The 27,847-nt window shown below is 37.7% G+C and overlaps 1 protein-coding gene across 2 annotated transcripts; it reads left to right on the top strand.

Moving 5' to 3' along the window:
• The first annotated feature begins 422 nt into the window (after window positions 1–422).
• On the top strand, window positions 423–23,301 carry cylda (cylindromatosis (turban tumor syndrome), a). 2 transcript variants are annotated; one of them, XM_044142856.1, is made up of 17 exons: window positions 423–784; window positions 1,935–2,471; window positions 4,846–5,148; window positions 8,137–8,242; window positions 8,787–8,882; window positions 9,327–9,443; window positions 13,164–13,546; window positions 14,468–14,633; window positions 14,727–14,868; window positions 14,993–15,115; window positions 16,508–16,599; window positions 16,845–16,911; window positions 18,077–18,209; window positions 18,320–18,428; window positions 18,561–18,679; window positions 18,966–19,182; window positions 20,319–23,301. In XM_044142856.1, exons 2-17 carry the CDS (start codon window positions 1,986–1,988, stop codon window positions 20,501–20,503), a joined length of 2,844 nt encoding a protein of 947 aa, XP_043998791.1. In that variant the 5' UTR covers window positions 423–784; window positions 1,935–1,985; the 3' UTR covers window positions 20,504–23,301. The 2 variants fall into 2 exon arrangements, with proteins under 2 accessions (XP_043998791.1, XP_043998800.1); XM_044142865.1 differs by lacking the exon at window positions 9,327–9,443.
• Window positions 23,302–27,847: the final 4,546 nt, after the last annotated feature.

Raw genomic sequence — 27,847 nt, 5'->3', positions numbered from 1 at the left:
ATCCAAGCCATTTTGATATTGCTTTATGCATGTGGCTAATTTGATTTTGATAGAGTGACTCAGAAAATCTTTAACATCTTGAATTCACTGTGCGCTCCTGTTGGGGTGAGGAAATAATTAATTATGGTAAAATACTGGATATGTAGTAATAATAAAATAAATGTTAAGTAAACCCAAATTATTGTTTGCAAAGTTCGAGGACCTGCTTTATGACAATGTAGCCAATTTAATTAAGATTTAAATTACTCAAAAATCATTGAAAAATGCCTTCAGTGTGCAAGTGTGTGTGTATGTACTTCAACCTAACTACGTTTTCCTGACATAGTGGGAAAATCCCTCATACTAGGACTTCCTTAAGCACACAGAATTAACCAATCACAGGTCAAGTAAAAAGATAGCTGGCCAATGTCTATTAGAGAGCGCAGTGATGTCACGCTATACCAACGGTGAGGTCGTCTCCTGTAAATAATAAATGTAGTTTATGTATGCTGCGTTATAGCGTATTGTTTGAAGTTTTTTTTAATATAGAACCAATATCTAAATGCTTTTAGTTCATTTTACTTGGTGGCAGTCCTCTGCCCGCATCTTAACCAGCTCTCACGGCTAACTTTAGCCTGACACTCAGCTGTTTTGAACGCTAGCGTTAGCTGGCTAGCAGTTGAGCTAGCAGAGGTTATAGCAGAAGGAATTTATTATGCTTTTAGAAGCCACTTTCTAACTGATGGATGTATGAAATGATCTGTCAGTCACCCACAGCCTCCGAGTAACCTGTCTTGTCTTGAAGGTAAGCCGTCTGCCTCGCTTGCATTGGTTAGGAATGACAGTTTGGTTCATTTTAGCCATTTCCTTCAAAAAGGGGGGGCATTGACTAGCTGTTTCTGCCTGGTGATACAATCCTTTATTAGTTGTCAAGGAAAACGTTAAATGACAACCTGTACAAAATTTGTCATGTGGAGCTCTTCTGAGAGACAACATAAATACATGTCATAGAACAACTGCTTTCCCGTTTCAGGTTGATAATAGGTTAAGTTGGTACAACGACGTCTTTTATTGCTGTGCAACTCTACCCGTAACAGTAATGAGTTAACGATTTCTACAGATGCTGTCAGTTCTTGTAACCAAAAATATGTGAAGTAAACTAGTGTTTTAAATATTTTTTTTTGTTGTCATTCTTTTAACAAATGACGGATGCGGTGCAGGAGATATGCTGAACACTGTCATATCTGAGACGTGATCAGGGGAAATCCACCATGCTGTTGTTTGTCCTGCCATGCGTAGCAAAAAAAAAAAAAAAAAATCCACCGTCTGCTTCCCGACTATTTTTAGTATTTTCAAACGTGTATGTTTGAGTAATAAGAGGTGCTTCTGAAAACAGAAGTGTCATACAGGGATGAATCGGCTGCATATATGGACTACATCAGGAATTATTATCTAATATACACTCACCAACCACTCTATATAGCACTGGGTTGGAACCCCTCTTGCCTTCAAAGTCATTTTGATTCTTTATAGCCTAGGATGGTCAAGGCATTGCACATTTCTCAGAGATATTGGTCCAATTTGACATATTACTAAGGTGCTGCATCAGCTCTGCATGTATGATGTGAAATTCTTCTACCATCATCCAAAAACTATTTTGGTTTTACTGTATTGAGTTTTTGTGACTCTGTAGGCCATTGGAGTACAGTTATATCAGTGTGATGGTTAAAAACAAAACAGCAAATGGCAAAATGCTGCACCCATGCATATGGGGCATTCACTCATCCAGTCTTGCTGGTTTTAGTCATAGCAAATATTAAAGATAACATCTTTTCTTGTGTGATGTGTTGGATTTTCTCTAGATTTATTTCTAGTTTCTTCCATTCCTTTCAATTTTATTCTTATGGACTGCTCCTGTATACATTAAGGGGAGGCTATTTTACTATTAATTTCAGACCGCCAGTCAAGCTTGTCTTGGCACTGGGCCCCCAGTCTGCCATGCAGCCATGAGCTCTGCCCTGTGGGAGAAGCCTAGTGGGGGCTTCAGGGAGGACTGGCGTTTCTACATGGTTTTGAAGGAATGCACTGTGGAGAAGCCCACCCAAAAGACCCTGAGGATTCCCCGTGGAAGCCTCGGCCAAGCCTGCCAGGAGCGCAACAGCCTGGGGCGCACGCTGCCCCCATGTAAGGGCAAGAAGAGCCTTCGGATCCTGGACCAGACCAATGTGGTGCTGAGCCTGGATGAGCGGGACGTGGTGGAGCTGGATGAGAAACTGGCTGAGCTGCTGTTCCCTATCACTAACTGTGAGGAGCGATGCAACTTGCTCTGCGACGAGGAGCGGCTCGAACGGGTCCGAGACATCGACTGCGGCTCAAAGGTGCGCGTGCAGCTGCGCTCAGGGGATGAACCTCTGCCTGGAGTGGTCCGCTTCAAAGGCTCACTGCTTCCTGACAGAGCCCTGTCTGGAATCTGGTTTGGAGTGGAGCTCCTGGTAAGAACTAGATTATTTCTTTTTTTATAATAGATTAAATGCTAATAAAGAAAAAAAAATATTCAAGTCAGTTTAAATAATACATTTATAAAGAAGGGGAAATAACATAAAAATCAAAAATATTCTGATAATTTAAGGTACATGCAAAACAAATATTAAAAAGTCTGCTTGAACCACAGACCAAAGCACTGCACAGATTGAACAGAATTAGGTTAAAAGAGAACTGCACCTCATCAATAGGAAAGAGGTTGTGGTTTTGTAACTTAGTGTTTTATTTTAGAATTTGTGAAAGTAGGAACTTGACTTATAGAGAAAATAAGCTTATATTTAAAATTTTCTCACACTAGTATGTTACTTTTTTTTGTTTTTTTTTTTTGTTTTTTCTTTTTCTTAAAACCAAACATTATACAGTAAGTTAACCTTATAAGTTCCTGTCAACAAAGGAATGAATAATATGGGCTACCATATTTCTTAATTGTGCAATTATTAGTTAATTTTGTTCATCACTAATTGCAGGTAATAAATCTCTAAATTATTGTCAGAAAATATTATACAAGACTAATAAAAAAACCCAACAAAGACTAAGTATTCATAGAACAAACTCTGTATCAAGCCATATGTGACCTACAATGTACCATTTTTAAAGCTAAATTATTGAATTAAATGAACTTTTCAGTGATCTTGAGCTGCACATGCAAGCGGCTAGTTCAAATTTTGAAAATCAGGTTTATGTGAGGTTTGCATTTGCAGTAGACAATTGACAAGTCACAGTGAGTTGGCCAAAAACCAAAGACATTCTTGGAGTGGTAAGTGGCTAAAGGTGTATTTTGTTTGTACTCAGAAGTCAGGTTTTCCCAGTTCCCACTCAAAAATGCACCAAGAATGCCCCTGAGTAGTAGTAATTGTGACCAGGAATGTCAGAGGTAACCGAGCAGTCCCACTTTCAGTATTGAGTATGGCTGCCATGCTTAATATAATGTATTGAAAGTTGTAGGAATAAAGAATTGCTATTTCTGGCAGCTTGTATCTCATTAAACTAAACATACATATACTGCCGTATTTGTGAGCATGTTCCTTTAGTGCTGAGTGCATAAAATGGACGTAATAATTTTATCGATTAACTTTTGACAAATCATAAAAGCGTCCCTTCTTCCTTCCAAACTCTACTCAACTAGGGTGAGATGTTATTCCCAAATTGATCCGATCTCCAACTTCCATATCTAATAGATCCAACTCTATCAATCAATATGTTGGCCCCATTTCAGACTTTAGCTGTTTAAAACTCAAAATGTTATATCAACACTGTGTTAGAGGATATTAACTGTGACAAGATACTGTTAAGTTTGTCATCGTCAGAGGCTACTGGTCATATCAGTGACTCTGACCTGCTGCTGTAATCCCCAAACATTACAAGGCCTAAAAAAAACAACAAAAAGAAATACAAGCATATGCGTTTTGATGCCATTGTACAAATGTCAGCATGTCACAAAACCTAAACATTTACTTTACTAACCTAAGTCAGACTGCTGAACATCTTAAGACAACAACAAACTTAGCAACAATCTTGAAAGAGTCAAGATTTAATCTCCAGTAAAATTGTGTTTTCTTTTGTGTTTTGTTTTTTTTATTTCAAAAATCAGATTTGACATCTGTCCGCTATAAAAGAAGAAAAAAACAATTCTGATTAAAATTTTTATAGAACCTCACTCGAAAAAAAACCTGAACTATGCCTTTAAAGCAAACAAATAAAAAACATTAAAAACATGATGGATGTTACAAGTTGTTTATACAGAGTGCTGAGGTACAGAGATTAAACTTGCAGCTATTTTTAGTGAAAGTGTCAAATGTCTTTTCATTTTCATACATCACATCTGTGTTTTCGACATCAGAAAGCAGTTCTTTTTTGGCTTTTTAAAATTTGGATTCTTTTTAAAATTAGTTAACTATTTAAATATAAAGAATTTTTCCTTTTTGTCCTATTGGTGTTACATTCATTTAGTGTTTTGACTGAAATAGACGAAAGCAAACAACTGCATCAATTGTTTTTTGTATAATCTTGGTAGTAAATCTAAATCCCTGACATGATGCAATTTGTTCTGGACCATATGCACAGCAGCAAGGTACAATGGGTTGCCTATTGTAGCACAATGTTGTTTTTATTCTAAGTCCTGCTTCAGTGTTTATGAGGGGGCTGAGACAGAAAATGCATTCAAGCGCTACTTCCCTAAAATGCCATAAAAGAGTGCATGTAAGAAGACATTTTGGATAAGAATTGTTAAACCATGCAGGGTGAACAATGCATTGATCTCTCTCTTTCAGCTTTGTCTTGTCTGTCTATGAATTAAGTTTGATATTCTCTCCTTTCATGTCCCAGGAGGAGGGTCGGGGTCAGGGCTTCACGGAGGGCTCCTACCAGGGTCGACAGCTCTTCCGTTGCGAGGAGGAGTGTGGCGTATTTGTGGCATTGGACAAGCTTGAACTCTGGGAGGATGATGATGACGAAGGTTTGGGCCCACTGGAGGAGAATCAGGTTAGACTGGAGGACGACCAAGACTATGCTCCGCTGGAGATCAACTCCAGGGTGGTGCTGAGAGAGGAACCCGAGAGAGGAACCGTCATTTTTTGTGACCTGCTGCCAGGGAACGAGAGCCTGGGTTACTATGTGGGAGTTGACATGGTAAGTATGGCTCCAGTTAATTAGGATGCTGTACCTGCTATTTTAAATCCAGACAGAAGTGGGATGGAACATGAAAATGGGATACTTTTAAATACATATGGCTAAAATAGTGTTTGTTTTTTTTATTTAACCTTTTATTTGGAAAGGCAAGTTACAATTACATTGTACAGTTCAACTTCCAACACAGTGGAATTATAAGAAGGAGTAACATAAGCCAATCCAGGACTTTTTTTTTCTTTTTTTTTTTTAACAGTAACCAAACATCCATAACAGAAGAGTGAGTGGGGGGTAGAGGAGGGTCTGATCTGATTTTTCTTATGTTAGGGGAAAAACACAATCAAGAGCATAATTTAGCCATAATCCTGAACCAGGGCACAGTACACAGCACACTAGTATTTGCATGTGATAGACATATTTAGTCCATAGGAATGACTGACTTTACATAGTTTGTCCATTTAGACCAGATCCTGAAGAATGATTCCTTTCGGCCTTGAACGGAAAAAGATAACTTCTCCAGAATGTAAATGTCCTGTACAATATTGACCCAATCCTCAACTGTAGGTGCTTCAGGCTTTAACCATTTTCTAGTGATTGTCTTTTTGCTCGCTGCCAGAAGCATTAACAGCAATTTTTTATCATCCAGAGTCCAGTTATCAAATGAAATGTTTCCTAAGTATAGGGATTCACATTTACATTCCTTCAGTAAAGATGTTATTTAGGTGGAAACACATTTGCTCTCAAAAAACTTTAATCACAGGACAACTCCAGAAGATGTAATGATGATTGGCCCCATTTGTTCCACAGAGTCTCCAGCAAGTGTCTCCGCTGCCCCGATGATAAAATAGTTGTTTTAAATGTCAACTGTTTGTACAGCAAAGTATATGGTCAGCAGAACAAATGCTGATGGGCTGGCCTATAAGTCAAACCACTATCACGACAGAAGAAAAGAATCCAGTGGCTGATTTTTAGACCTTTTCCCGGGGTAGATAAGATCAGCAAACATGGAACTGTGCATTATGCCTAAATGTTTCCACTTTGGTCAATTTTGTCCCAAGGAAGGAGAAGTTGAAATACCTTCCAGATAACTAATACTTTAGTTTCTTATTTTGCTTGAACATTTAATATTCTAATTGTTGAGCTTAAGGTGAAGTTTTCGTATTGGTCTTCATGTTAAAACACACTTGGAAGCTCCAAAGAAGATATAGAAATGCTCACACCTGCCACTGATGAGGCTTGTCAATACATTTTCTTATTAGCACTTGGCTGCTACTCAGCAGTGTTGGTAAGCATTAAAGATGGACTTTCTTTGTTTTTTGTTGACGTGGTGTTATATGTGGTATATTGCTGTAAATCTGATGATTTGTATTTTGATGTACATAGAGTTCTGTGTCCAGTTTTCTGACATTTTACTGTTATTACAGATTGACATGCACAGAGTTTAGGTCGGGTTCTGGTTTAAAGATATATCAAAGTTTTAAAAAGTTAAACGTTTCTTTCATACTGCTCTCAAAGTTTAAAGTACCTTCAATGAGATACTAGAGAAGTGCTAGAGAATGCTAACACTTCTATTGATGAGATTAATGGTGTGCGGTTGAGGTGATGCAGTGGTTAACCAATCAGATGTTGGGGTTTATCTGTTGGTTCATCATGACAGTTTAAATTATGCCACAATGAACTTTAACAGGGAAAATATATATAACATTCATTTCCCTAAACTTTTAACACCATTTCAAACCACTGACATTGTTACCTTGCTTCAGTATATCCTGTATTGCATCACTATCACAGTCACAGGACCAAAGAAATACCACATGGCCAGTTTTGGCCCAGTTTTACTTCTTAAACAGATACTGATGTTGATGCTGATATATCATGCATCCCTGCTTGTTATGTTTGTGTTTCTCTATACAGTGCAAAATGCCAGAAAGGAGTAACATTCTGTGCATTATTAACTTTAAAAAAAAAAAATCTAAATTTTGTCTGCCTTTATGCTTTGTTTTTGTAAGAATTGCATAAAAATAATGTGTTATTGCTGTAATATTTTAGAGCATATTAGTTTTAGAAGATTAGTTTTTGCTTTCAGACACTTTTTGATTTGTTTTCATTTTTATTTTTTTTTAATACAAGAATTAGGATATTTTGTTATCACACTTGACCTGTACTCAGTCTCTGCTCTGCCTGATAAAGAAAGTTACACTTAGTCAGTGACAGACCAGTTAAGGCTGTTGTAGTTTCCTCACTTTGTGATGTCTTTGTACTTGGTTAGTCATTCCATGCCATGAAAGAAGATTACATATTGTGGTATTGGGTAATACGTTCACTAATATGAATGTAATATATGGACTCGTTTGTCTTAGTTTTTGTCTTTCAATGACTATTCCTTTCATTTAGTATCCATGGCTACTGTGGCGTTGTACTCATAGTGAGATTGAAGCATTTGACTACAGATTGCTAGTAGCAGCCACAGCGGCAGCAGCCCACTCAGTGCATCTGAGCCTCCCACACAAAGGCAAGGCAGTCACGCGGGGAGTGAGGTAAAGACTTGGAGCTGTATGACCCAACAGCGTGGCAAAGGGCCAACTGGGAGCTGAGGAGAGCCCACTGCTCTGCCTCACTATTTGTCCAGCCTCGCCCTGCCTTCTCTTGCTAGTCGCTCTGGTCTCAACCTTATTCCACATAGTCCTCTGGAGCACAAGCCTAAATTTGAACCTGAGGAGGAGGAATAGCAAGCTTCTGCTTGGAGCTTTCAAAAGAAACGAACTGAGTTGGAAGATCTGCTATTTAGGTAGTCAAGAGGAGTTGCATAGTTTGGAGTGGTAGATGCAGGATCAAGCTAAAGCACATCCTTTAGGTTGTGCAACAAGACAACTGGCCTCACTAATTATCAGAATCGAGGGAATTTAATATTTGTGCCACCAGCACAAAGGCATCAAATGATAAGGAGCACCTGAGACCTTGGCAATGTGTTCATGTCTCCAACTCTTTTAGGACAATCCTATCGGAGACTGGGATGGCATGATTGAAGGGAAGCTGGTGTGTGATTTTGCCAGTTTGGAGCACACTCGACTTGTTCCCATTGGTGACGTAATGCCAGGTGAGTCACCACATCTGTGTCGACGTTTTTACTCCACGTCTGCGTTGCTGGAACTTTTAGTTTCTGGAAACGTCCCTCCATCGGACGAGCACTGCGCTCTTTCTGAGCAGTCTGAGTTTGTGTTTGGTTTGCAGCGGGAACAGAGAGCCTTTTGTAGTGATGGCTCTCTTGCTTTTGAAAGTCAAGTGAGATACTCTGGCTCTTTGTTCTCCACAGTGGCATATTGATTTGCTTATGCATGTTTCTGCCATCTCTCTTGAGAAAAACACAGATCTATAATTACTGACATTGTAATTTATTACATTTCTCCATTTTCTTTAAAAATCTGGAACTCCACATTTAGTCCACATTTAATCTTGAGAATATATAGAATGCTTCCCTGAACTGAATTTGAGTTAAACATTTTAAATATTTGATTGCGTAGCCAATAAAAAGATATATTTTTTTGGCTTTCTTTGGATTTTAACATAGAAAAAAGATGAAATTTTCTAGTTTCACTTACTTTGTAGTGTTGTGCCTCTAATTTGAATTTTTTTCTGTGCAGAATATTCCATGCAGGACCAAAGGCTGCCAAAGCACAGTTTTGCCCCCAGAGGCAACGACAAATCATCCTCTGGCCAAAGCAAACCAAAGAGCAAAGGTACTGCACTGATGTTATGATGCTAAGCTACCTAACATTTACATTGCTTAACTAGTGATTCTAATTCTTCCAAAGGCCTCTCACGCCAGAATATTATGCTTTTTATTGTACAAGTGAATAGCCGCCTGCTTTTCCCATGTTTTAGAGGGTTTCACAGACTTCTGTGTAATTACAAACCACACTTAACAATAACTTTTTACCATTTTAGATAACATCTGATGGGCAGTCTTGATAAAATAAGGATATGAGGTGTGAGTTGATGCGAATACTGCTCTTCTTTGCTGTGATTTCCTTTAGTTTGTAGTTGTTTAATAAATCCTTTTTTGTTGGACTTAATTTCTCATTGCTGTTGACACAACTTCAGATTCATACTAATCAGCTGTGCACGTGCACATTAAACCCTTCTCTTGTTTTTCCCTCCTCATGTATTTGCGTTACTTGCAGGATTAGCTCATCAGTGTGGCGGTAGAAGCAAGTCTGACTTTTACTATACTTTAAATGGGAGCTCTCTTGATCCCCCAGCCCAGCCAAAATCCAAAAGCACATGGTACATTGATGAAGGTAAAACTCGTGAGATGTTGGTCGTCTCATTGGCAAGCTCCTGTTCACCACAAGCTGTGTACTGATTGGTCCAATAAATGGGTTCTGCCCGACTGCTGAGCTACCTCTACTCTATAATGACACATTCAGTCTGGTACAGTTGGCTTTTCTAATATAGGTTTCCTTGAATATGACCTTAACCTTGTTAGTATAGGATGCCACATCTTAACAATTTTGTCATCGTTTGATAGAAAATTAAACATTAATTCAAACCCATCCAGCATGCAGTAGACTCAAGTTTGCTCTCTTTACTACTGTAATTAATATAAGATAGACAGTTCCTTGCAAAAATCTTTGTAGCCCCTGAATTTTTTTAAATTTGTCATAAGACAGTATTGTGGAAAATAAGCCAAAAATACCATAATTACACATTTTATCACAGGTACTTATTGTATTTTCAGTAGGTTACATAAAAGATTGATTAATTATACTGTACATGTGCAAAATAAGCAACCATTATTGTATATAACATAAAAATGTATATTCCTAAAATGTTGATTTTTAAAAAAAATTTTTGTAAAATGCTATATGTACAATATTTTTGATATGACTGCTTCCATGTTAGTGTCTAAATTGATTGTGAAGTGGCACATTGGAGAGCAATGACATGAAGCAATTTCAGACAACAGAAACAGAATGAATGTGTCCTGAAATTCTCTGATGAAGCAAAAAATACAAATATTAGCTCATAATTTTTCTTTCTTTAACCATTTAAAAGTAATTGAAGGATTGGATTTTTTTCTGCATCCGTTTATATTTATTTGGCATTTAATAGAATAAAATGACGCCCTCATTTTTGCGCAAAAATGACTGATGTTTTATTGCAGCAGTATTAATGTAAACTCAACAGACTTGAAGTAAATGTGTCCAACTAATTGTGTTGACGGTGAAGAAAACTAGATAGTAGGTTGATGCAGGAGCTTGCTATGCAGACTTTTCCACTCGTCTAGTCCTTCATCATCATTTCAGTGTTATTTTGTTTCATGTTGGGTTGATGGTTGTTTTTAAAAACTTTTAATAATGCTAAGTGTTGCAACAGACTCTCATGTGCCTTTTTTTATTTTGACTACAGTTGCTGATAAGAGATTCAGTGTGTTTGTGTAGCTGTTTGCATGCCTGAATATTTATAAAAGCTTTTGTCACTGAGATCATAATTGATTAATTTTTTTCAACAACACATCTCACTGTTTTATTTTATTTTTTTATTGTTTCAGTGGTGTCAGTGCACAATCTGGACCCTTTTGTTGTTGCGTTTGAACTGGCCGGTTCATGTTGTTGCCAATATCTTCCAGTTGTAAATAAGCTTTTCATTTCAACACCTACTGAAATTTTATGGTTCTTTTTTACATGAGACAATTTATTTTTCTTGATACTGAAAAGGAAAAAAAATGCATGTGTTATAAAATGTGAAATGAACCCTAAAACTCTGACTGGGTGAACAGATACAGTAGAAATAAATGGCTGTAGTGTTTTCCATTTGGCATGACAGCAATAAAAATGCAAGGCAGTGTAAAAGTGTTTTAGCTCTACGTTGTAATATTTCTCTATACTTTGCGGAAATGAGAAGGTCATTCATAAATGCTGAAATGCTATTTTTACAACTGCTTACTCATCCTGTAAAATGCTCATGTGCTCATTTACATCTTGCAAAGGATCACTTTTGGGGTAGTATTGTCTTATAGGTTGGATGCTTGTAGTTTGTATCATGAATTAAGTGGAAGAAGCTACTGACTTGCATTCTTTCTTACTGATGGAATATTTCTGCTGTGTATAAAAAAGCAGCCTAATGTTACTCACTCATAGGTCTTTAGTTAGTGTTTTTAACAGATTTTGTCACATTACAACCACAAACTTTAGTTAATTTCATTGAGATTCTATGTGAAAGTTCATCTCAACCTAATGCAAAATTGTGAAGACTCACTGACTCTTATTTTTTCCCCCCTGGAAATTACATTAGCTTTTTTTCAAGGCATATCAGCACCAAATTTGGACAACTAAGGATGAACCCTTTTGCTCATTCTACCTTATGCATTATCTCAAGTTTGGGAAGTATATTTGCATAAATTTCAAGTCTTGCCACAGATTATCTACTAGATTTCAGCTTAACTTTGAATGCACTAATCTAACACGTGGATATGGTTTGATCTGATAGATTAAATTGTAGTTCTACATGTTTACTAGTATTCTACCTTCACCCCAATGTTGAGGCTTCAACTTTCTCTAAAAGCTTTTCTTGTAAAATTTGTTGCGTGTTTCTCCTTCTGAACAACTTTAACCAGCTTCCCTGCCATTGCTGAAGAAGAATCACCTCACAGCATGATGCAACCAGCATAGTTTTGAGGTGTGGTTAAGTGTGTTTAGGTTGCTTTGCAGTGTACATTTTCTGTAATCGGTAGCTTTTTGTATTTAGGTAAAGAATTTTGCTTGGACCACTGCAAATGGTGCTTCTCATTGATTTCTGTTTGGGTTTTTTTTTTTTTTTGCTTCCATTTTATGAAAGTTAGATTTATGGAGTGCATTGCTGATAATTCCTGTGTTGACAGATCCTCCCACCCAGCCCTGGATCTCTGCAGCTTCTCCAAAGTCACCATAGATCTCTTACAACTTTGGTTAATATACCAAAGTTTTTGGTTATATTGTGACAAAATATCAAAAGGTGCAAAAGGTTTAAATACTTTTGCAAGGCAGTTTATGCACATGTACTGCTGTAGTTGACAGATTTTTTATATATGATGAAATTCGGGCTACTGCAATTTGTCACAGTCTTCAGCAATGTATACATCAATATTAATAGTCGGTACATAATTTGCTGGAGTTAAAATTGTATATTTTTTGGGGGAGAAAGTTTAAACCCAAACTGCTGAGGCTGCAGTGTGTTGCCTCTATTAAAGCTGCGGCAGCAACTTTATATGTGTCTGTCCCTTTAATTCAGTGAGGGATTTGGCTTCAGTCATTGGCTGTCTCTGTCTACACCTCTTAGTTAACCCAAACAAGATGGATGAAGTGTGTTATTACTCCACAATGAGCCAACTCTTTAAAAGTTTTCAAGAGCTTATGGTAAATCACAGAAATATATTTCAAGTCTGTTATTTTACTTTAAGACCAGTGTGATACAGGGAAATTTTAGCCTCAATACTGGGTATCAAATCAAATCTGCAGCCACATTTGAAAAGAGGTTATGTATAAATTTATGACCATACGTTTTCTGTATTTGTTACTATCAAGTAAACAAAATGTCCATTGGACAAACCAATTTAGAAGCAGGATTCATGTCAATAAAGTAGACTGTGTAGATTATAGAAATTTGAATATTAGGGACAAAACATCACTAAAGTGGAAACAAAAAATCCAGTGGGAGACTAAAAGATCAGATAAAAGCAGGTGAAACTGAAAAAATATAAAATACAAAACGTTGAAATAAGTAGCAACTTTCACAGGCACACCATACTATGTTAAAAAAATTTCAAACTTGGTGAACGATACTGGCTTGTTTTCCTCATGTGTTGAGATAGCTGTTGTTGAGATAGCTGCAATTGAGTATTAGTAAATGAGTTTCTGAAACCATCCTGTCATCAAAGCATTGGCTTTCACTTTCCTCCATACAACATCTCTAAGATGGTAAAGATTGCCGTCGCATCTCCACCAAATGGTAAATTTTGCTCTCTGGGTTTTTTTCTGCAGTTGGAGAGGACCCTGCCAAGTCGCTCACCGACACCCCTCCAGAATTCAATCAGTCCTCTCCCCCCACCAGAGCCCCGCCCTCTTCTTCGCTGTCAAGTGACAACAAGTTCCACTCACTGCCCTTCAGCCTGAACCGCAAGACCCCCGAGAACATAAGCCAGGGGCCCATCTCTCTCTCTGTCGGGTCTGTAATGGGTGAGCAGCCCGAGCCCCCATCGCCCGCTGCGCCTCCATCTCCTCGGCCTCCGACGCCCCCACGAGGACAACCAGGTCTGGAGGTGGGGTCTCTGGTGGAGGTGAAGGAGAACCCCCCTCTGTGTGGCGTAATACGCTGGGTGGGCCTGCCGCCTGGTCTGCTGGAACCTTTGGCTGGACTGGAGCTGGTGAGATGCAACCTTTTGTTTATAATTTGACAATTAGTAATTATAGTTAAGTGAGGACATTTTTTAGATATAGTTTTGTAATTTGTTCTTTACGTTGTGTTTAAGCATTTAGTTTGCGTAAAAAGCTCTTTAACCTTACATGAATTGTTTTGGCTATTTCAGTGTAATGAATATTTATTATTGCTAATTTCTCAGTAACTTATTGGTCTGGTTAACTGACATAAACGTTGACTTGTAGGTTAAACAACTTTATTAAAAATTTAAAAAAATCTTTTGTTAAATTAGTGTTTTGTTTTCGGACCAGTCAAGTCCGTAAGGTGTGCGTGTGTGTGTAAGGCTGTAGAATACTATCACAAAACAGTGACAACAGTAATAAATTATGTCATATAAATGTGAATTGAATTGAATTGTTTTCATCTCCCAAGTGTGGTGTTGGAAAAGCTTGTAAACTGACCTAAAAATGCTTGTAAATGCATAGATATTTACTGTGTGAACCCTGGAAGATATGACAACTGACTTACTGTAAAAGGTAAAAATGGAAAAACAAAATAGGACAATCTGTGGTTTCATAGGGGGTTTTGTCTCAGTAGTTTTCATCTAACTGATCTCATTGACTTCCCGGTTTTTCTTGTGGTTGCTTGGTAACTTAATGATGATGGACAGATTTGAGGAAGTTACAACACCCAACAAAAAAGTGAAAAGTAAATTTCACAAAAGGCTTCACCTTTTAATTCATCGTAGTACTTCAGCAACATTTTTCCTCTAATTGTTCTGGGGCAAATGTGAACTTCATTTAGAAAGCATTAACATTAGGTGGAAATTGCTTAACATTTCTTAGAGAAAACCTGGGTTTTCTACAGCCCACGCTTAAAGTAATCCTTTCCACTGATGACATTTATCGATTTGAATCTCCTCTCTCAGGAAGAAGAGTGTCCTGGTTGCACCGATGGCACCTTCAAGGGGACTCGCTACTTCACCTGCCCACCCAAAAAAGCTTTGTTTGTGAAACTGAAATGTTGCCGGCCTGACTCCCGCTTCCCATCCTTGCACCATTCCTCCAACCCCATAGAGCGGTGCAACTCTATCGGTTAGCCAGTCAGAGGATAGACTCAACATGATCAAATGTGTCGTAACTTTTGTCTTTTAAAATCTTTACGGCTACTTCTTGTGACTTTTGCAGCATTTGGTGGCTATTTGAGTGAGGTAGTGCACGAAAACACCCCCCCACGTACTGAGAATGATGGTCTGGATATCATGGTGGGAAAAAAGAAAGGCATTCAAGGCCACTACAATTCCTGCTACCTGGATTCAACCCTCTTCTGGTCAGTGGTCCTTCACCGTTACAGTAAACTTTATTTTTAATGGTCATATTTGTTAAATATGCAGATGCCCATCAGCCAGGAATGTTGATTTATGGTGTAAATATTTCTACGCTTTGCTGTGCAGTCTCTTCTCCTTCAGCTCTGTACTGGACACGGTTCTGCTGAGGCCACGATCAAAGACTGATGTGGAGTATTACAGAGAGACTCAGGAGCTGCTACGCACAGAGATAGTCAATCCACTGCGCATGTAAGTGTTTGTACTCCAGGCGTATAACGGTAGCTGCCTGTCATAATTTTAGAAGACTTTCTATTTTTAGATTGCATTTACATAAGAAAGATTAAATACTTTCAAAAAAAAAAAAATTACTTTATTTTCTAGCCTTTTTTTAACATATAGAAATTGGAAAAGTGGAGTGTGCATATGTGTTCAGTTCCCTTTTCACTTATCCACTTAAATAAAATCCTGTACTGACAATTATCTTCAAAAAATTACTTTATTTTCTAGCCTTTTTTTAACATATAGAAATTGGAAAAGTAGAGTGTGCATATGTGTTCAGTTCCCTTTTCACTTATCCACTTAAATAAAATCCTGTACTGACAATTATCTTTATTTTCTAGCCTTTTTTTAACATATAGAAATTGGAAAAGTGGAGTGTGCATATGTGTTCAGTTCCCTTTTCACTTATCCACTTAAATAAAATCCTGTACTGACAATTATCTTCAAAAAATTACTTTATTGGTGGTCAATATGAGTCGAATTTAATTTTATTATAAATCTTTTCTGCAAAAGCCTCAGAGGTTTGAGAGACTTTAGGTAAACAAACAGCATCATAAAGACCAAGGAACACTGCTACAAAATTATTGAGAGGTTTAAAATGCTAAATGTGTCAGATAACTAAATGTGCATTGTCCTGAACACATTGCCCTGTATTTTGCTCCATACGTCATTCAGTCAATTCTGATTCTTCTCTCTATTCTTGCTGTAGAAAAGCATCCCAACTTATTACTGATTACATGACCGTGGAACTAAATACAGGTTATGTTGGAAAAAAAGACTCTTAGAAGCTGATAAAACTTTAGAGTTGGACGCAGGTTTACATTCTAGCAGTCCGGTGAGCCTAAACATTCAGGCACTGCTACAACAGCATGGTTTATGGCTTTGTATATTCACATGTGTTTTTACATGACTGGGTAAATAAGTTCACAAGATGCTCTCCATCCAGACTGATTAAATTTGATCTATTTTGCAAAAGAGGTGCAAAATGTTCATTCTCTACATGTAAAAATGTGGTTAAATCTTTCCCCAAAAGATGTGAAAATGTGAATACAGCTAATGATGGTTCTATTAAGTTTTGAATAAGTGATACAGTATATAAATGTTCTCACAATTTTAAGATTTTAGTTTTAAAAATCTGTTATAGACTGTATATAAGCTTATGTCCACTTCCACAACCAGATAAGTTTGAGGTTTTAGCAGGTGTGAACAATTTTTAGATTTCTAGGGGCATGAATACTTTTGCTAGGCATTGTCACAACCCATTTGAAAGAACAGAGTAATTTATCTTTTTACTATGTTATCAATTCTGAAATGCCCTTGTGACTGAACTTTGACCTTAGCACTGTCGCTGTCGTTCTCCAGACACGGGTACGTTTGTGCTACAAAAGTGATGAAGCTCAGAAGGATCCTCGAAAAAGTAGAAGCTGCCTCGGGATTCACTTCTGAAGAAAAAGGTTGAGTTTTCCCCTAAGATACACTAAATGTAGAAGAAAAAATAAATTATATATATATATATATAGTTTTTTGGTTTAGACTGAGATTTTTTTATGCTGAAAGTTTTGGGATTTATCCAATTTAATACATGTATTAAAAAAATTACTGTCTTGAAGCAAACATTTTCTGTGTCAACAGTAGATGGCAGCATTGGTACATAACTATAATAATACCAAACCTCAGTGAAGAACTTTTTGCTCTGCAGATCCTGAGGAGTTCCTTAATATCCTTTTCCATCACATATTGAGGGTGGATCCACTGCTGAAGCTGAGGTAATGCAGTATGTGGTTGGGGCTCCTTTTACATTAATTACTGTGATGAACCTGTGGCACTGGTGAGGTTTTAAATTTCCATAAATTCTTTAAGAATTAGTTGAGACAAGTTTTCAGGCCAATCAGGTACAGTGTTACCATTTTCATTAGATCAAGTATTGGTACTTATGGCAGTCTGAGCAGGATCCAAAATATCAAATCAGCTTCTCCATAAAGCTTGTCAGGAGAGGGAAACATAAAGTCCTCTACAATTTCCTGGTTTATTTCTATGCTGGCTTTGGAAAGATGACCTGACTTGGCTCCCCAAATTATTGCTGGTTGTGAAAGCATGTTGGAATCTGTGCCACTCCGCTCTTCCTGTAGAACCAGGGACCTTTATATCCAAATAAAACATAAACATCACTGTAATATGAAAACAAAATGTAGCCCAGATGAGAGGCTTATGATGTTTTTTTTTTGTTTTTTTTTGTTTGTCTTGGAAGTGCTTTAACAAATGGAATGTGTTATGTCCTGGAAATAGCTGCATTTCCATTGACCATATAATTGTTCAAACTGGAATTAGGAAAATAAATTTGCTCAATGAAAGCACTCCAGTTTTGAGACAACTCACATCTTTCAATAAAAGCTTTTTGCTTTAGGAAGAGGTGGTTTATTGAAGCTTGTGTATCCCACAAAACTGCAATGGAAACACTTTTTGTTCTCATCACATGATCAGCAACCAGATGTTATTACTGGCAGAAAAGACGAAGCAACCAGATGTTATTACTGGCAGAAAAGACGAAGAAGACGACAGGAAGTGGGAGGATTGCTGTGGCGTTTTTTTTAATGACTTGTACAAACTAGCAAATTTATGTGTGATTTTAATTACATTTCATACTTAATGGAAACACCAACATTTTGAAGTTATGTTTTTTCGACATTGGCAGAATATCGGCAGAATTTTCCAAACATTTGTAACAGAAATGCAGCTACTGTCTCCAATTGCAGGCCACACCGTGGGAATCTCAATTAAATTACTACCAACAAATTAACCTCTCACTGATATGTAGTTAATTTCGATGCATCTGTAAATGCACCTTTGTGAACAATTGCTGATATCTGTAACCTTAGAGATAAGTATGCAAAAATATTGTAACTTCTCATGGCATTTTGATTCATCTTCCAGGTCTGCAGGTCAGAAAGTCCAAGACTGTTATTTTTACCAAATCTTTATGGAAAAGAAGGACAAGGTTGGAGTTCCAACCAGCCAGCAGCTGCTGGAGTGGTCCTTCATAACCAGTGACTTGAAATTTGCAGAGGTAAGTAGAACTTTGTTTTTAGGAACGTTTATATTTTCTGCACTGTGTAAAATCAATTTCAACTCTGATTGGTTATAATCGTCATCATTTTTTCTCTCCCCCTCCTCTAGGCTCCCTCTTGCCTTATCATCCAGATGCCACGCTTTGGCAAGGACTTCAAAATGTTCAACAAGATTTTTCCCTCCTTAGAGTTAGACATCACAGACCTTCTTGAAGACAGTGAGTTGTATTTATTTCCTAGTCTGTAGAGGTGACTCACAACTCTGTGGCGTTTAGTATTTAAAGGAGCATTCTTTATTTCTTAAGAAAGGGTGTTTGACGATGAAGGCTTGTGTTTTGTCGTTCATTCAGCTCCTAGGGAGTGCCGCATCTGTGCAGGCCTGGCTCTCTACGAATGCAGAGACTGTTATGAGGACGGGGATATCACTGCTGGCAAGATTAAGCAGTTCTGTGAAAAGTGCAATACGCAGGTAAGCAACAGAGAATAGTGCTGCGACATCAGTTGGAATCATCCTTGTCCAGTTGGTGGCGCCAAATCCAAAGAAACCACGTTCTCTTGAACAGATTATATCCGCAGAGGATATGTTTCCACACTAGACTGCGATAGCTTTTACTTATTATAATATTCTAGTAGAACATATTACTTAAAGTACTATATTCTTTTATGCTTTTATTCTCAATCTTTTCTTAAAAAACAAATTTGGCATCTTTTATTTCTCCACAATGATGACGGTGCCTCTGCTGTTACTGATTTAGGTTCATCTCCACCCGAAAAGAAAAGCCCATCGACACAACAAACTGTCCGTCCCAAAGGAGCTCCAGGAAGGCCAGGGACGTCAGGGCGGCTTTCCCCGCCAGCGGATGGAGCTGTTTGCTGTGCTGTGCATTGAAACCAGTCACTACGTGGCCTTTGTCAAGTACGGCAGCGCAGACTCTGCCTGGCTCTTCTTTGACAGCATGGCGGACCGTGATGGTGGGTGTGACCACCACACAACGCTTTGTTCGGAAGTAAAGTAACTAAACTCAGGTCTAAACAATTTAAGCGGTGTTCACATATTGGATATCTTCTGAGGCATCATGTAATATCGTCATCTAAAAAAATGTATCAATTTTTTTTAATAAGCTATAATGGTAATATTGGGGGAAAAAGTTGCACAATAATCAGAAGAAAATAGTTGCATATCACACAGAAGTTTAGATTGCTTTTTTTATTTTATCCTTGCAAGCCTTTACAACTCAAAGCTCATGCTGATTCATACTTAGTATTTTTACATATTTCAACTTTCCTATTGTTTTGCTTGTTTTTAGGATATCATTGAATCTATTCCCAAAATTGAATCCTCTAATTTGGAAAAGTAATTATCATATTGTTTATCATTTGTGGTGATAATTATTTTTGCAAAAAAGATTTTGATTTGTGTTTGTCACAACAAATTCTAATTAATGTTGTTACACCCTCCAAAAGAATGTCATTTGGGATTGTAAGTTTTAGTATTTCTCTTTTCTTTTTTTATTGTTTTCTCTGCTGTTTATTTATTTATTTTTTTCAATTAGAGCATCAGTACATTTGAAAAATATGATTAAATTCTGTTACTGTGTGCATCTTAACAATACAAATCACTTTTCTTTATGTGACTGGCGTCCTAAAGAAGTGCAATGCCAGTGGATTGGTTTCTAAAGAGCAATATTTGTGCCTGTGGGGCTATGATTGCTGTGCCATGCAGTCACAGTCATATGGTTACCTAAAAAAGTAATAAATATTTCTGATTGCCACTTTTATCAATCTCACTTTAGCAGTACAAAATATTGTGTTTTAATTCCATATCGCCCATCCTACACTTACAGAGACACAGTGCTGTTTCACATTTATACGGCCTGATTTTTTTTTAACATTAATTGTCCTCATCATTAAAACCTCCAATAGAGTTTTGATGTTTTAAAATCTACCACATCCTGAAAGTTTATAATGTAAACAATTTAAGAAAAGGTTCATTATCTTAACAAGTCTTGCTTTTTAAATGCATAGCTTTATAAGTAGTTGTATACACGTTACTGATCAGTTCTCAAAGCGTCTAAATTTAACAGTGACTGTTAAAACTTGTGTTGCAGGAGGCCAGAATGGTTTCAACATACCGCAGGTGTCTCCCTGTCCTGAAGTGGAAGCCTATCTGAAAATGACCCCAGAGGAGCTGCACACCTTAGACCCCAAGAGCATCCAGGGTCAGGCGCGACGTCTGCTCTGCGACGCCTACATGTGCATGTATCAGAGTCCAACCATGAGCCTTTACAAGTAGATTCCTCTCCCTAAAGCCTCCGCCTTTCATCCTCTGCTGCTCCATCTCCACTCCTTCAGGCCTGGCGGTTCAGAGAAAGACCAGAACTTTTATGGCCGAACTAATAGAAGAGAAGCTGTTTGCCAGCAGGGGGCGCCATCTGGCGTAATCCTCTCCCTCAAAGCGGCTCATTTCTGGAAGTTAGGGAGATGGACGAAAGAAGGGAGAAGCCTATTTGCACTGTGCGTTAGTTTAAAGTATTGTGTTCCTTATGTAGTCCTATGTAGCTTTCATGTGTCTCACAGCTGAGCATCGGCAGTGGTTAATGAAGCGAAAGTAGGCATTATGAGGATTCACTCCCTGTTGAGGGAGGATGGAGACGACGGGCTGTGGGGCGCATTGCGTCGCAGTGGCTGACTAAACATGTGCAACAAAAACAAATCGAGCTTGTGGGAGGACCTTGCTCACCTCATTTACCTTAAGAAAAGAGGAGTCCTGCTATTCTTAATCACTGTAATACATGGGAGCTTTCCATATCGCACATTAAGGCAGCAACACAGTGTGGAAAACCTCACCCAGCCTCTACGTGCTGTTCTAAAAACCTTGTGCAAAATCTCTTAGTAGCATAGATTTCTCCGGGTAGTAACAGTATAAATGTCAACTCGGTGTACAGTTGCATTATGACCATGCTCTTTGTGAACTGGTTTACATATCTCCATTTCATCTGTAGAAATGTCCTTCAATGTATGATTTGCAGAATAAGACACAGCCTTTGTAAAAGTATCGCGCTTTGCCACAAACTTCAGCACCTTTCCGCCATTTCCGAGTGGAACTATCAGGAAATGTTTACTTTTTTTTCCCGTACACTCTCCCGTTTGAAAACCTGAGTGCTAATTTGTTGGTAGGGAGACATCAGCGTTTTGTTACGGAATACAAATTTGCTCCTCTGCTGTTGCTCTAAAGAATGGCCTGCATTGCTAATGCAGAGTAGGTGGTAGATAAATGCATGAAAGGAGACTTGTACAATGGCTTCTATTGTAAAGCTGCTTGGTGGACCACTCTGTGCATTCATAGGGTCAATGAGGTGAAAAACTGGAGAAGTCTGGCTGTTTTTCCTCTAAGTCGAGAGTGTGTGGTGTGAAGAAATGCAGTGTCTCGCTCTTTGTGTTAACGAGGAAGTCTGAATTATGTTTTATGTTTACAAAGCCTTTCTCCCCTCTCCTGCCTGTCCTGGCAGGCCTGATTTCCAACGGAAGCAAAGTATTGACTCTTGCTGCCTTTAATGAAAGTGTGACGTGTGATATTTCCAGCCTGGCCCTAGATAACAGAACAGATCTGATCAAATATTATTTATTAAACTCTAATCCTAACGAAATCAGAAATAATTAAACAGGGTTGATGATGTTGGGTACTCTTTGGCCTCTTTCACTGTATATTTAAGTGAGTGTTTGTACTTTATGTTGTCTGATAGCAACTACTGATTGTTAACAGGGACTCAGTTATCAGTTAACTAAGGATGAGAAATGAAGAGGCACAATGGGTGTAACATTTGAACACCATATATCTGTGTATTTAAATAAGACATTTTATTAAAGAAATAAAACTGACAAATATTGCTTTGATTATGTTCCACTTTCAGAAAACTGAATTTAGATCCTAAGTGGTCAACTGTTTTGTACCACACACAGAAATCAGCAAACTACAGATATCAGCATTGGATAAAAACAGCTGAAATCAGACTTTACATACACTGAATAAAACCTTTGTTCTTCACTGTGAAGACAATAAAATAGGTCAGTTTGGGTTTCAATAAGTATTTCTATTTGCTAAACGGCAAAAATAATAAGTCGGTTTTTGTAAGCTTAAATGTGGCTTTTTATGTTGCTTTTGGACTGATGGCTTCTTCATGACTGCATGGCATTTCAGCCTATTTAAGGAAAGTGACTTGTTTCACTTTGGATAACAACACTGCCCAACTTCAGCCAGTTAATTTCAGTCTTTTGCTTTTAGGCTGATGCACATATTTCACCAAAACACCTTCATCTCTTGGGCACAGAACTCGTCTCTCCCCTGAAAAATATGGTCTCTTTTATTATTTTATTATCATTTGAACCCATAAAAGTCACACCGTCTGGCATCTGGAAATTGTACCCAAGGAAGCACCAGACATGTGGAGGTCTACAATTATCTTCCAGAACTCTTGGCTGATGTCATACACGTCTTTGGCAGATGTGTGTTTGAGTGTGTTGCCTTAAAATACATCCACAGGTGTGCCTTGCAAGGCCATGACATCATCATAGGAGCTTCCCTATATAGCTTAAAGGCATAGACACTTTTGTTCATGTCATCTTCTGAGTTTGAAGAAAGTAATAAAAAATAATTTTTGGCCTTTAGCATATAGAAATAATTTAGGTAAACCTTGCTGACCTAATGGAAAAATTTTGGAAACTTTACTGTCATGCTTTTTATTCTGTATGTGAATATTTGGCTTCAGCTATATGTGTTTGGGTATTTTTCTTAACCTAATCATGTCTTAATTATGGATTTAAAAGTATAAAGTCAAAAGGAGGTTGAAAAATAGCCGATCTGTTTGGATCTGTGGTCTTGTCCGCTGTCGCAGGGATCCTGACAAAACAAACTTCCTGCACTGTTGGAGCTCGTTGCTGATTATTCACTGGCAGGACACTCTGAGTAGAGGTTGGGGTTTTTAATGTTTTTTTATGTTACATCTGTACAGTGTGACATATGTAACGGGTGGAAGCTTAATGTCAGTGATGTTCCTGTAAATGTTAACCAAATAAAGCCCATTTTGACGGGTATGCTGGATGTTGTAAATACATTTAGGACTTCTTAAGTGTGGCAGCAATTCACCTTCGAAGAAAGGAAACCTTTGCCTTCAAGTTTAGTTACTTGTGGCTTTTGTTGCAGTCAGCTTTATTTAATTGATAAATTATGACTCATCTGGCAAATTAGTTAAATGCTGCATATGTTAAAATGTATATTTATAGTAGCAGGCAGACTGGTGTTGAACAGAAAAACTGATAAAACTCCTTTTTTTTATTTATTTATTTGCTAAAGAGTCCCAAAGGAAATGGAAGTGGATTACCCAGAAATAAAAATATGAAAAGTTAGTTTAGATTTTGTGTTTAACCCTCCACCGCTCCCCCCTTTATTCTAATGACTACTTAAAATCCAATGAAAAAGTCCTCTGTGAGCAAATGTGTGTAAATCCAGCTCCTCTGTGAAGGCCTCAGGTTTGTCAGAGAACATTTGTGGTCAAACAGTCATGAATTCAGCAGGAGATTTACTGAAAGTTTTAAAACAAATTTAATGCACTTAAAATTGAACTTTTTGGCCTACATGCAAAACAGGATGTGTTGTGGAATGCTAACGCCTCACAACGTATTATCCACACTTTGAAACAAGATGGTCGCAGCAACATTTTTCAGCAGAGGCAGGAAAGTTTAAGACTGGTATGGAAAGTCAGAAAAAAATTCATTGATGAACAATCTTGAAAAAATAAAATATCTATTTGAGGCTGAGACTGAAAGGTGGTCCATCTTCACCTTACAAAGACAACAGTGTAATAATTTGGATAAAAGCATTTTCAGTTGAAGTCCAGACCTAAATATATTTGAGAATCTGTACCATTCCCAAATAATCTCTATACAGCCTCAGCTGTTTTCAAAGAAAAACTGACAGTGTGTCAGTCAATAATTATTGTTTTAACTGTACTACCTCTTTTCCATTGTTTTGTCTTAATCTTTCAAATGCAGTTCAGAATTAATACTTCTGCAGGGTAATATTAGCCATTATTTAGAATGTGTGTGTGATTCCCTCTAAACCTCTTGGACATCTTTATTTCTCTCTATAGAGATCAGATTACTATGATGGAGCCTGCTTGAGATCTTTGGATGAAGATCATCCACTGAGCTGTAAACACAATAACAATATGATCACAATCTGTTTTTCTAACTGGAGGATAACAAAGATTAGATGTTGTCTGTTTTGCCCACTTGGCAGGCTTCAGTCGACTATCTGCCCTGTATGTTCAGATTAAATCTTCATCCAGTGACCCAATTCCCCAGACGGTCTCTGACAAAATGATACCCAGGGATAAATCAGCATGTATTACACACACTCTTCACCTCCCCTCCTTTCCCCTCCCTTCATGAACCCTTTCTAACACCTTACCCTGTTTAGTTTGGAGTCAAACTTGAAACCAGCTCAGCAAGCTGAGTTCAGAAGTGCCAGATAAGTATTTGTCAACAGAACAGCTGGCGCACAATGCCCTCTTGTAGCTTTATGCCACAGCATATGCCAGCCGCTCGTAGTGTGCGGTAATTTAGCCGGGGCTGGTTTCTACAGGAACAGATGGGCTCGAGTATTGTTATTCTCACTCCAGCTCAGGGTCCCTGGGGGGAATCACTAAATAAAATCAAAGCAGATGGACCTCTCTGGGCTAGGCTGTGTTTATGATAAACAGCCACCACAACCGGTGTCCATCCAGCACCTCAGCCCCGCCCTCCTCACAAGCCAGCGACGAACGGCGGCACTGCGGTCTGACCTCACCTGCTCTGAGCTTCGCCCAAACAACAGCAAAACCCAAACACGCAGATTTGAAACGGGAGGAAATACATTATGATTGTCCATGAACTGAGGAAAGTTCCAGTAATTTCAATTTCAACAAATCTTTCTTGACCTTAAACTGTAAAATTCTCTCAAAACAGAAACTCTTATTTTGGTGCAGATTTAGAAATGTTCCCTGTTATTTCTCACTGACAGAGGACTGTTTTGTTCTCTTTTAACCTAATCTAAAAATTTCATTGCTGCAGCTCTCACTTCCATACCATCAGACACAGGCCTTGGTGGCAGTGTGGTCAAAGCAAACAGCATTTCTTAAGTCTCTTTGGTGTCCCAAGTTGTTATACAGTACATGGGAATGCAGGGCACTTCACACTTAGCATTGAACTCTACATCTGCTTTCATTCCCATGGGAAAAGACAGCAATAAACAAAGAAATCCTATCAGCACAGGAGGAAGGTAAATGTTTAAGGCCACTCAGACAACAGGAAAGCAGTGATTTCCGGCACTAAAGATGAAAAAGAGTGCAGCATGTATGTTTTTAAGCAAATCAGTCCTAACCCAATATACCACTTCGATGTTGTTTCAACTCCATCACGATAACTGGTTTTATTAACTGGTCTTCAAAGGTCAGTTTCTGATGAAGTCAAAGTGGTGTAATCAACCTAAATGTTTATTGCCAAAAGTATTAACTCTGCACTTACTCTGTCACTTCAAGCTGTCTAAAAATCTGAGCTTTAGATGTTTTTTCTTTTCCTTCAGGCCTCAGAGGACAGTTATTTTTAACCATTATCTTGATCGGTTTCTTTTCCACAGACACATCCCTCCTCCAAAATTACGCCCAGGCATTAGGCAGATCTATCCATTTGATTCATCAGCAGAAGGACACCGCTGCCTCTGGCCTCTGTGTTGTCAGGACACAAAATGAGCATTTTTGTCACCACCCCTTCTCACCTGTCTTCTAGTTCTATTGGTTCTCCATACGAAAAAGTGCTAATAATCCCATTTTCTCTGGTTTTGGTTTGAGAAATGTTACAATAAAACTGGCATATTTATGAAAAGTAAAAATAGGATCTTCCAGGTTTTTATGCAAGTAGTAAAAATATGATGATTCAGATGTTGTGGCTATTTTCAGTTCAAGTTTATTCAGTTTAATAAACTTCTTTGTTTGGCAGTTAAAGTTATCCAAATCAATAAGATGCAACTTAAGCATCTGCTGGTTATTTTATATAAGAAACACCCTCAAAATAAACTGGTCTGATTATTTTTTGGGAGCTCTGTTAAAAATATGGGAAAAGTGAACGGGCAACAATGACACATGGTCCAGTCACCGTGTGAAGCACCCAAGATCACTACAGGGAAAAACTTTGTCTGTGAAACATGATGATGGTGACTTACAGATTTTGTTTTTGTTAAAACAAATGTTTCAGAACATCAAACAAATTTTTTAATTAGACAGAGAGTGAATTCAAGAGCTGTTTTTAAATACCGATTTTTTTTTAACCCTTTTTAGATTTATACATGTCAATGACTTTGTTTTTCAGCTGTTCTTGAATTTCTTTAGAATGAATGATAATTTGTTGCTTTCTAAGATCTTTTATCCTACTTTAGATTATTATACAGGTTTAATCAATCAATCAATAAATAAAATGTTATTTGTATAGCACATTTCAGCAGCAAGGCATTTCAAAGTGTTTTACATCATAACAAACACAAAAAGACAAAGTAATGCAACATGGAATCAACAATCAAAACAATACATTAAGTCAAATGCGCTAATTAAATCCGGAATTGATTACGTTTCAAATACAACTCTTAACAGGTGGGTTTTCAGTTGAGATTTGAAGGAAGTCAGTGTTTTCAGTTCTATTTAACTGATCTTAAATTTTTAGCATTTTGTCAGTTTCAAGCTTCCAAAAATGTGGTTAATCACATTTAATGCCTGACTTAACAAGAGAAAACTTTTTATGCCAGGTTGATTTGGATAACTGGATTTCCTTAATAAAGAAAATAGATATTTGTAGCCTGACTTTTTAAACCCTCTTGTAGCCCTAGTCTAAATCATAATGTTTAATGAAAAAAGAAACACAAAAGGTGAAAAGCTTTTCAGGTTTAGTGTTTGTCCATGTAAAATACATTGGATAGCAAATCTGTGCAGAAAATGAGGTAAACAGTCTTCCCAGCAACTAGGTTCTAAAAAGGTTTTGTAGTAATTAATGCAAAAGAAGGTCACATATACAACTAAATACATGTTGCATAGAAGAAAGTGAAACTAAAAAAATCATTATTTTGGTTTTTGTTTTATTTTAAGATGTTTTTGTTCTGTTTATTTACTTTGATAGTTCATCTGTGTTCATGTGTTTGTCCAACTACCAAACACTAAGAAAAATTTTTAACTTTTTATGGAGGGTCACTGCATAACTGAACCTTAAGTTTTTGCAAATACATAGATACTATTGCACCAAACAATTGACCCTTTGAATGTATTTTATGGTTTTTACCTGACTACTCTGCAAAACCTGAACTCATCTAAGTGAAAAATAAGTCATTCTTCTGCATTTTCAGAAAGGACCTGTACTCTTGGATGAAGAATTAATAGCCCCTAAAGCAACAGCTACCAGATGTTGTTGCTCCTGAGAGCCAGGTGTGGATAAATTGCATATGCAGTATGTGTGTAAAATATTTAAAGTCGTATCTCTCACTTAAGGTGGGAAGTGTTTTTATTGCCCATCACTGCTTTGAGTACGATGAGCGGAGAGGCCGGCGGCCCCCCCTGTAGGG

Source organism: Gambusia affinis, linkage group LG02, assembly GCF_019740435.1.
Source record: "Gambusia affinis linkage group LG02, SWU_Gaff_1.0, whole genome shotgun sequence".
Lineage (NCBI taxonomy): Eukaryota > Metazoa > Chordata > Actinopteri > Cyprinodontiformes > Poeciliidae > Gambusia > Gambusia affinis.
Note: the sequence above shows the minus strand (reverse complement) of the source record. Positions and strands in the feature narration are given on the sequence as shown.

Bases quoted from the DNA above. Each gene is read 5' to 3' on its own strand.
- cylda (XM_044142856.1), top strand. From the start codon at position 1,986: ATGAGCTCTGCCCTGTGGGAGAAGCCTAGTGGGGGCTTCAGGGAGGAC. The intron at 2,472-4,845 runs GTAAGAACTAGA...TTCATGTCCCAG, and splicing joins GGTTTGGAGTGGAGCTCCTG to GAGGAGGGTCGGGGTCAGGG. The intron at 14,869-14,992 runs GTCAGTGGTCCT...TTTGCTGTGCAG, and splicing joins CTGGATTCAACCCTCTTCTG to TCTCTTCTCCTTCAGCTCTG.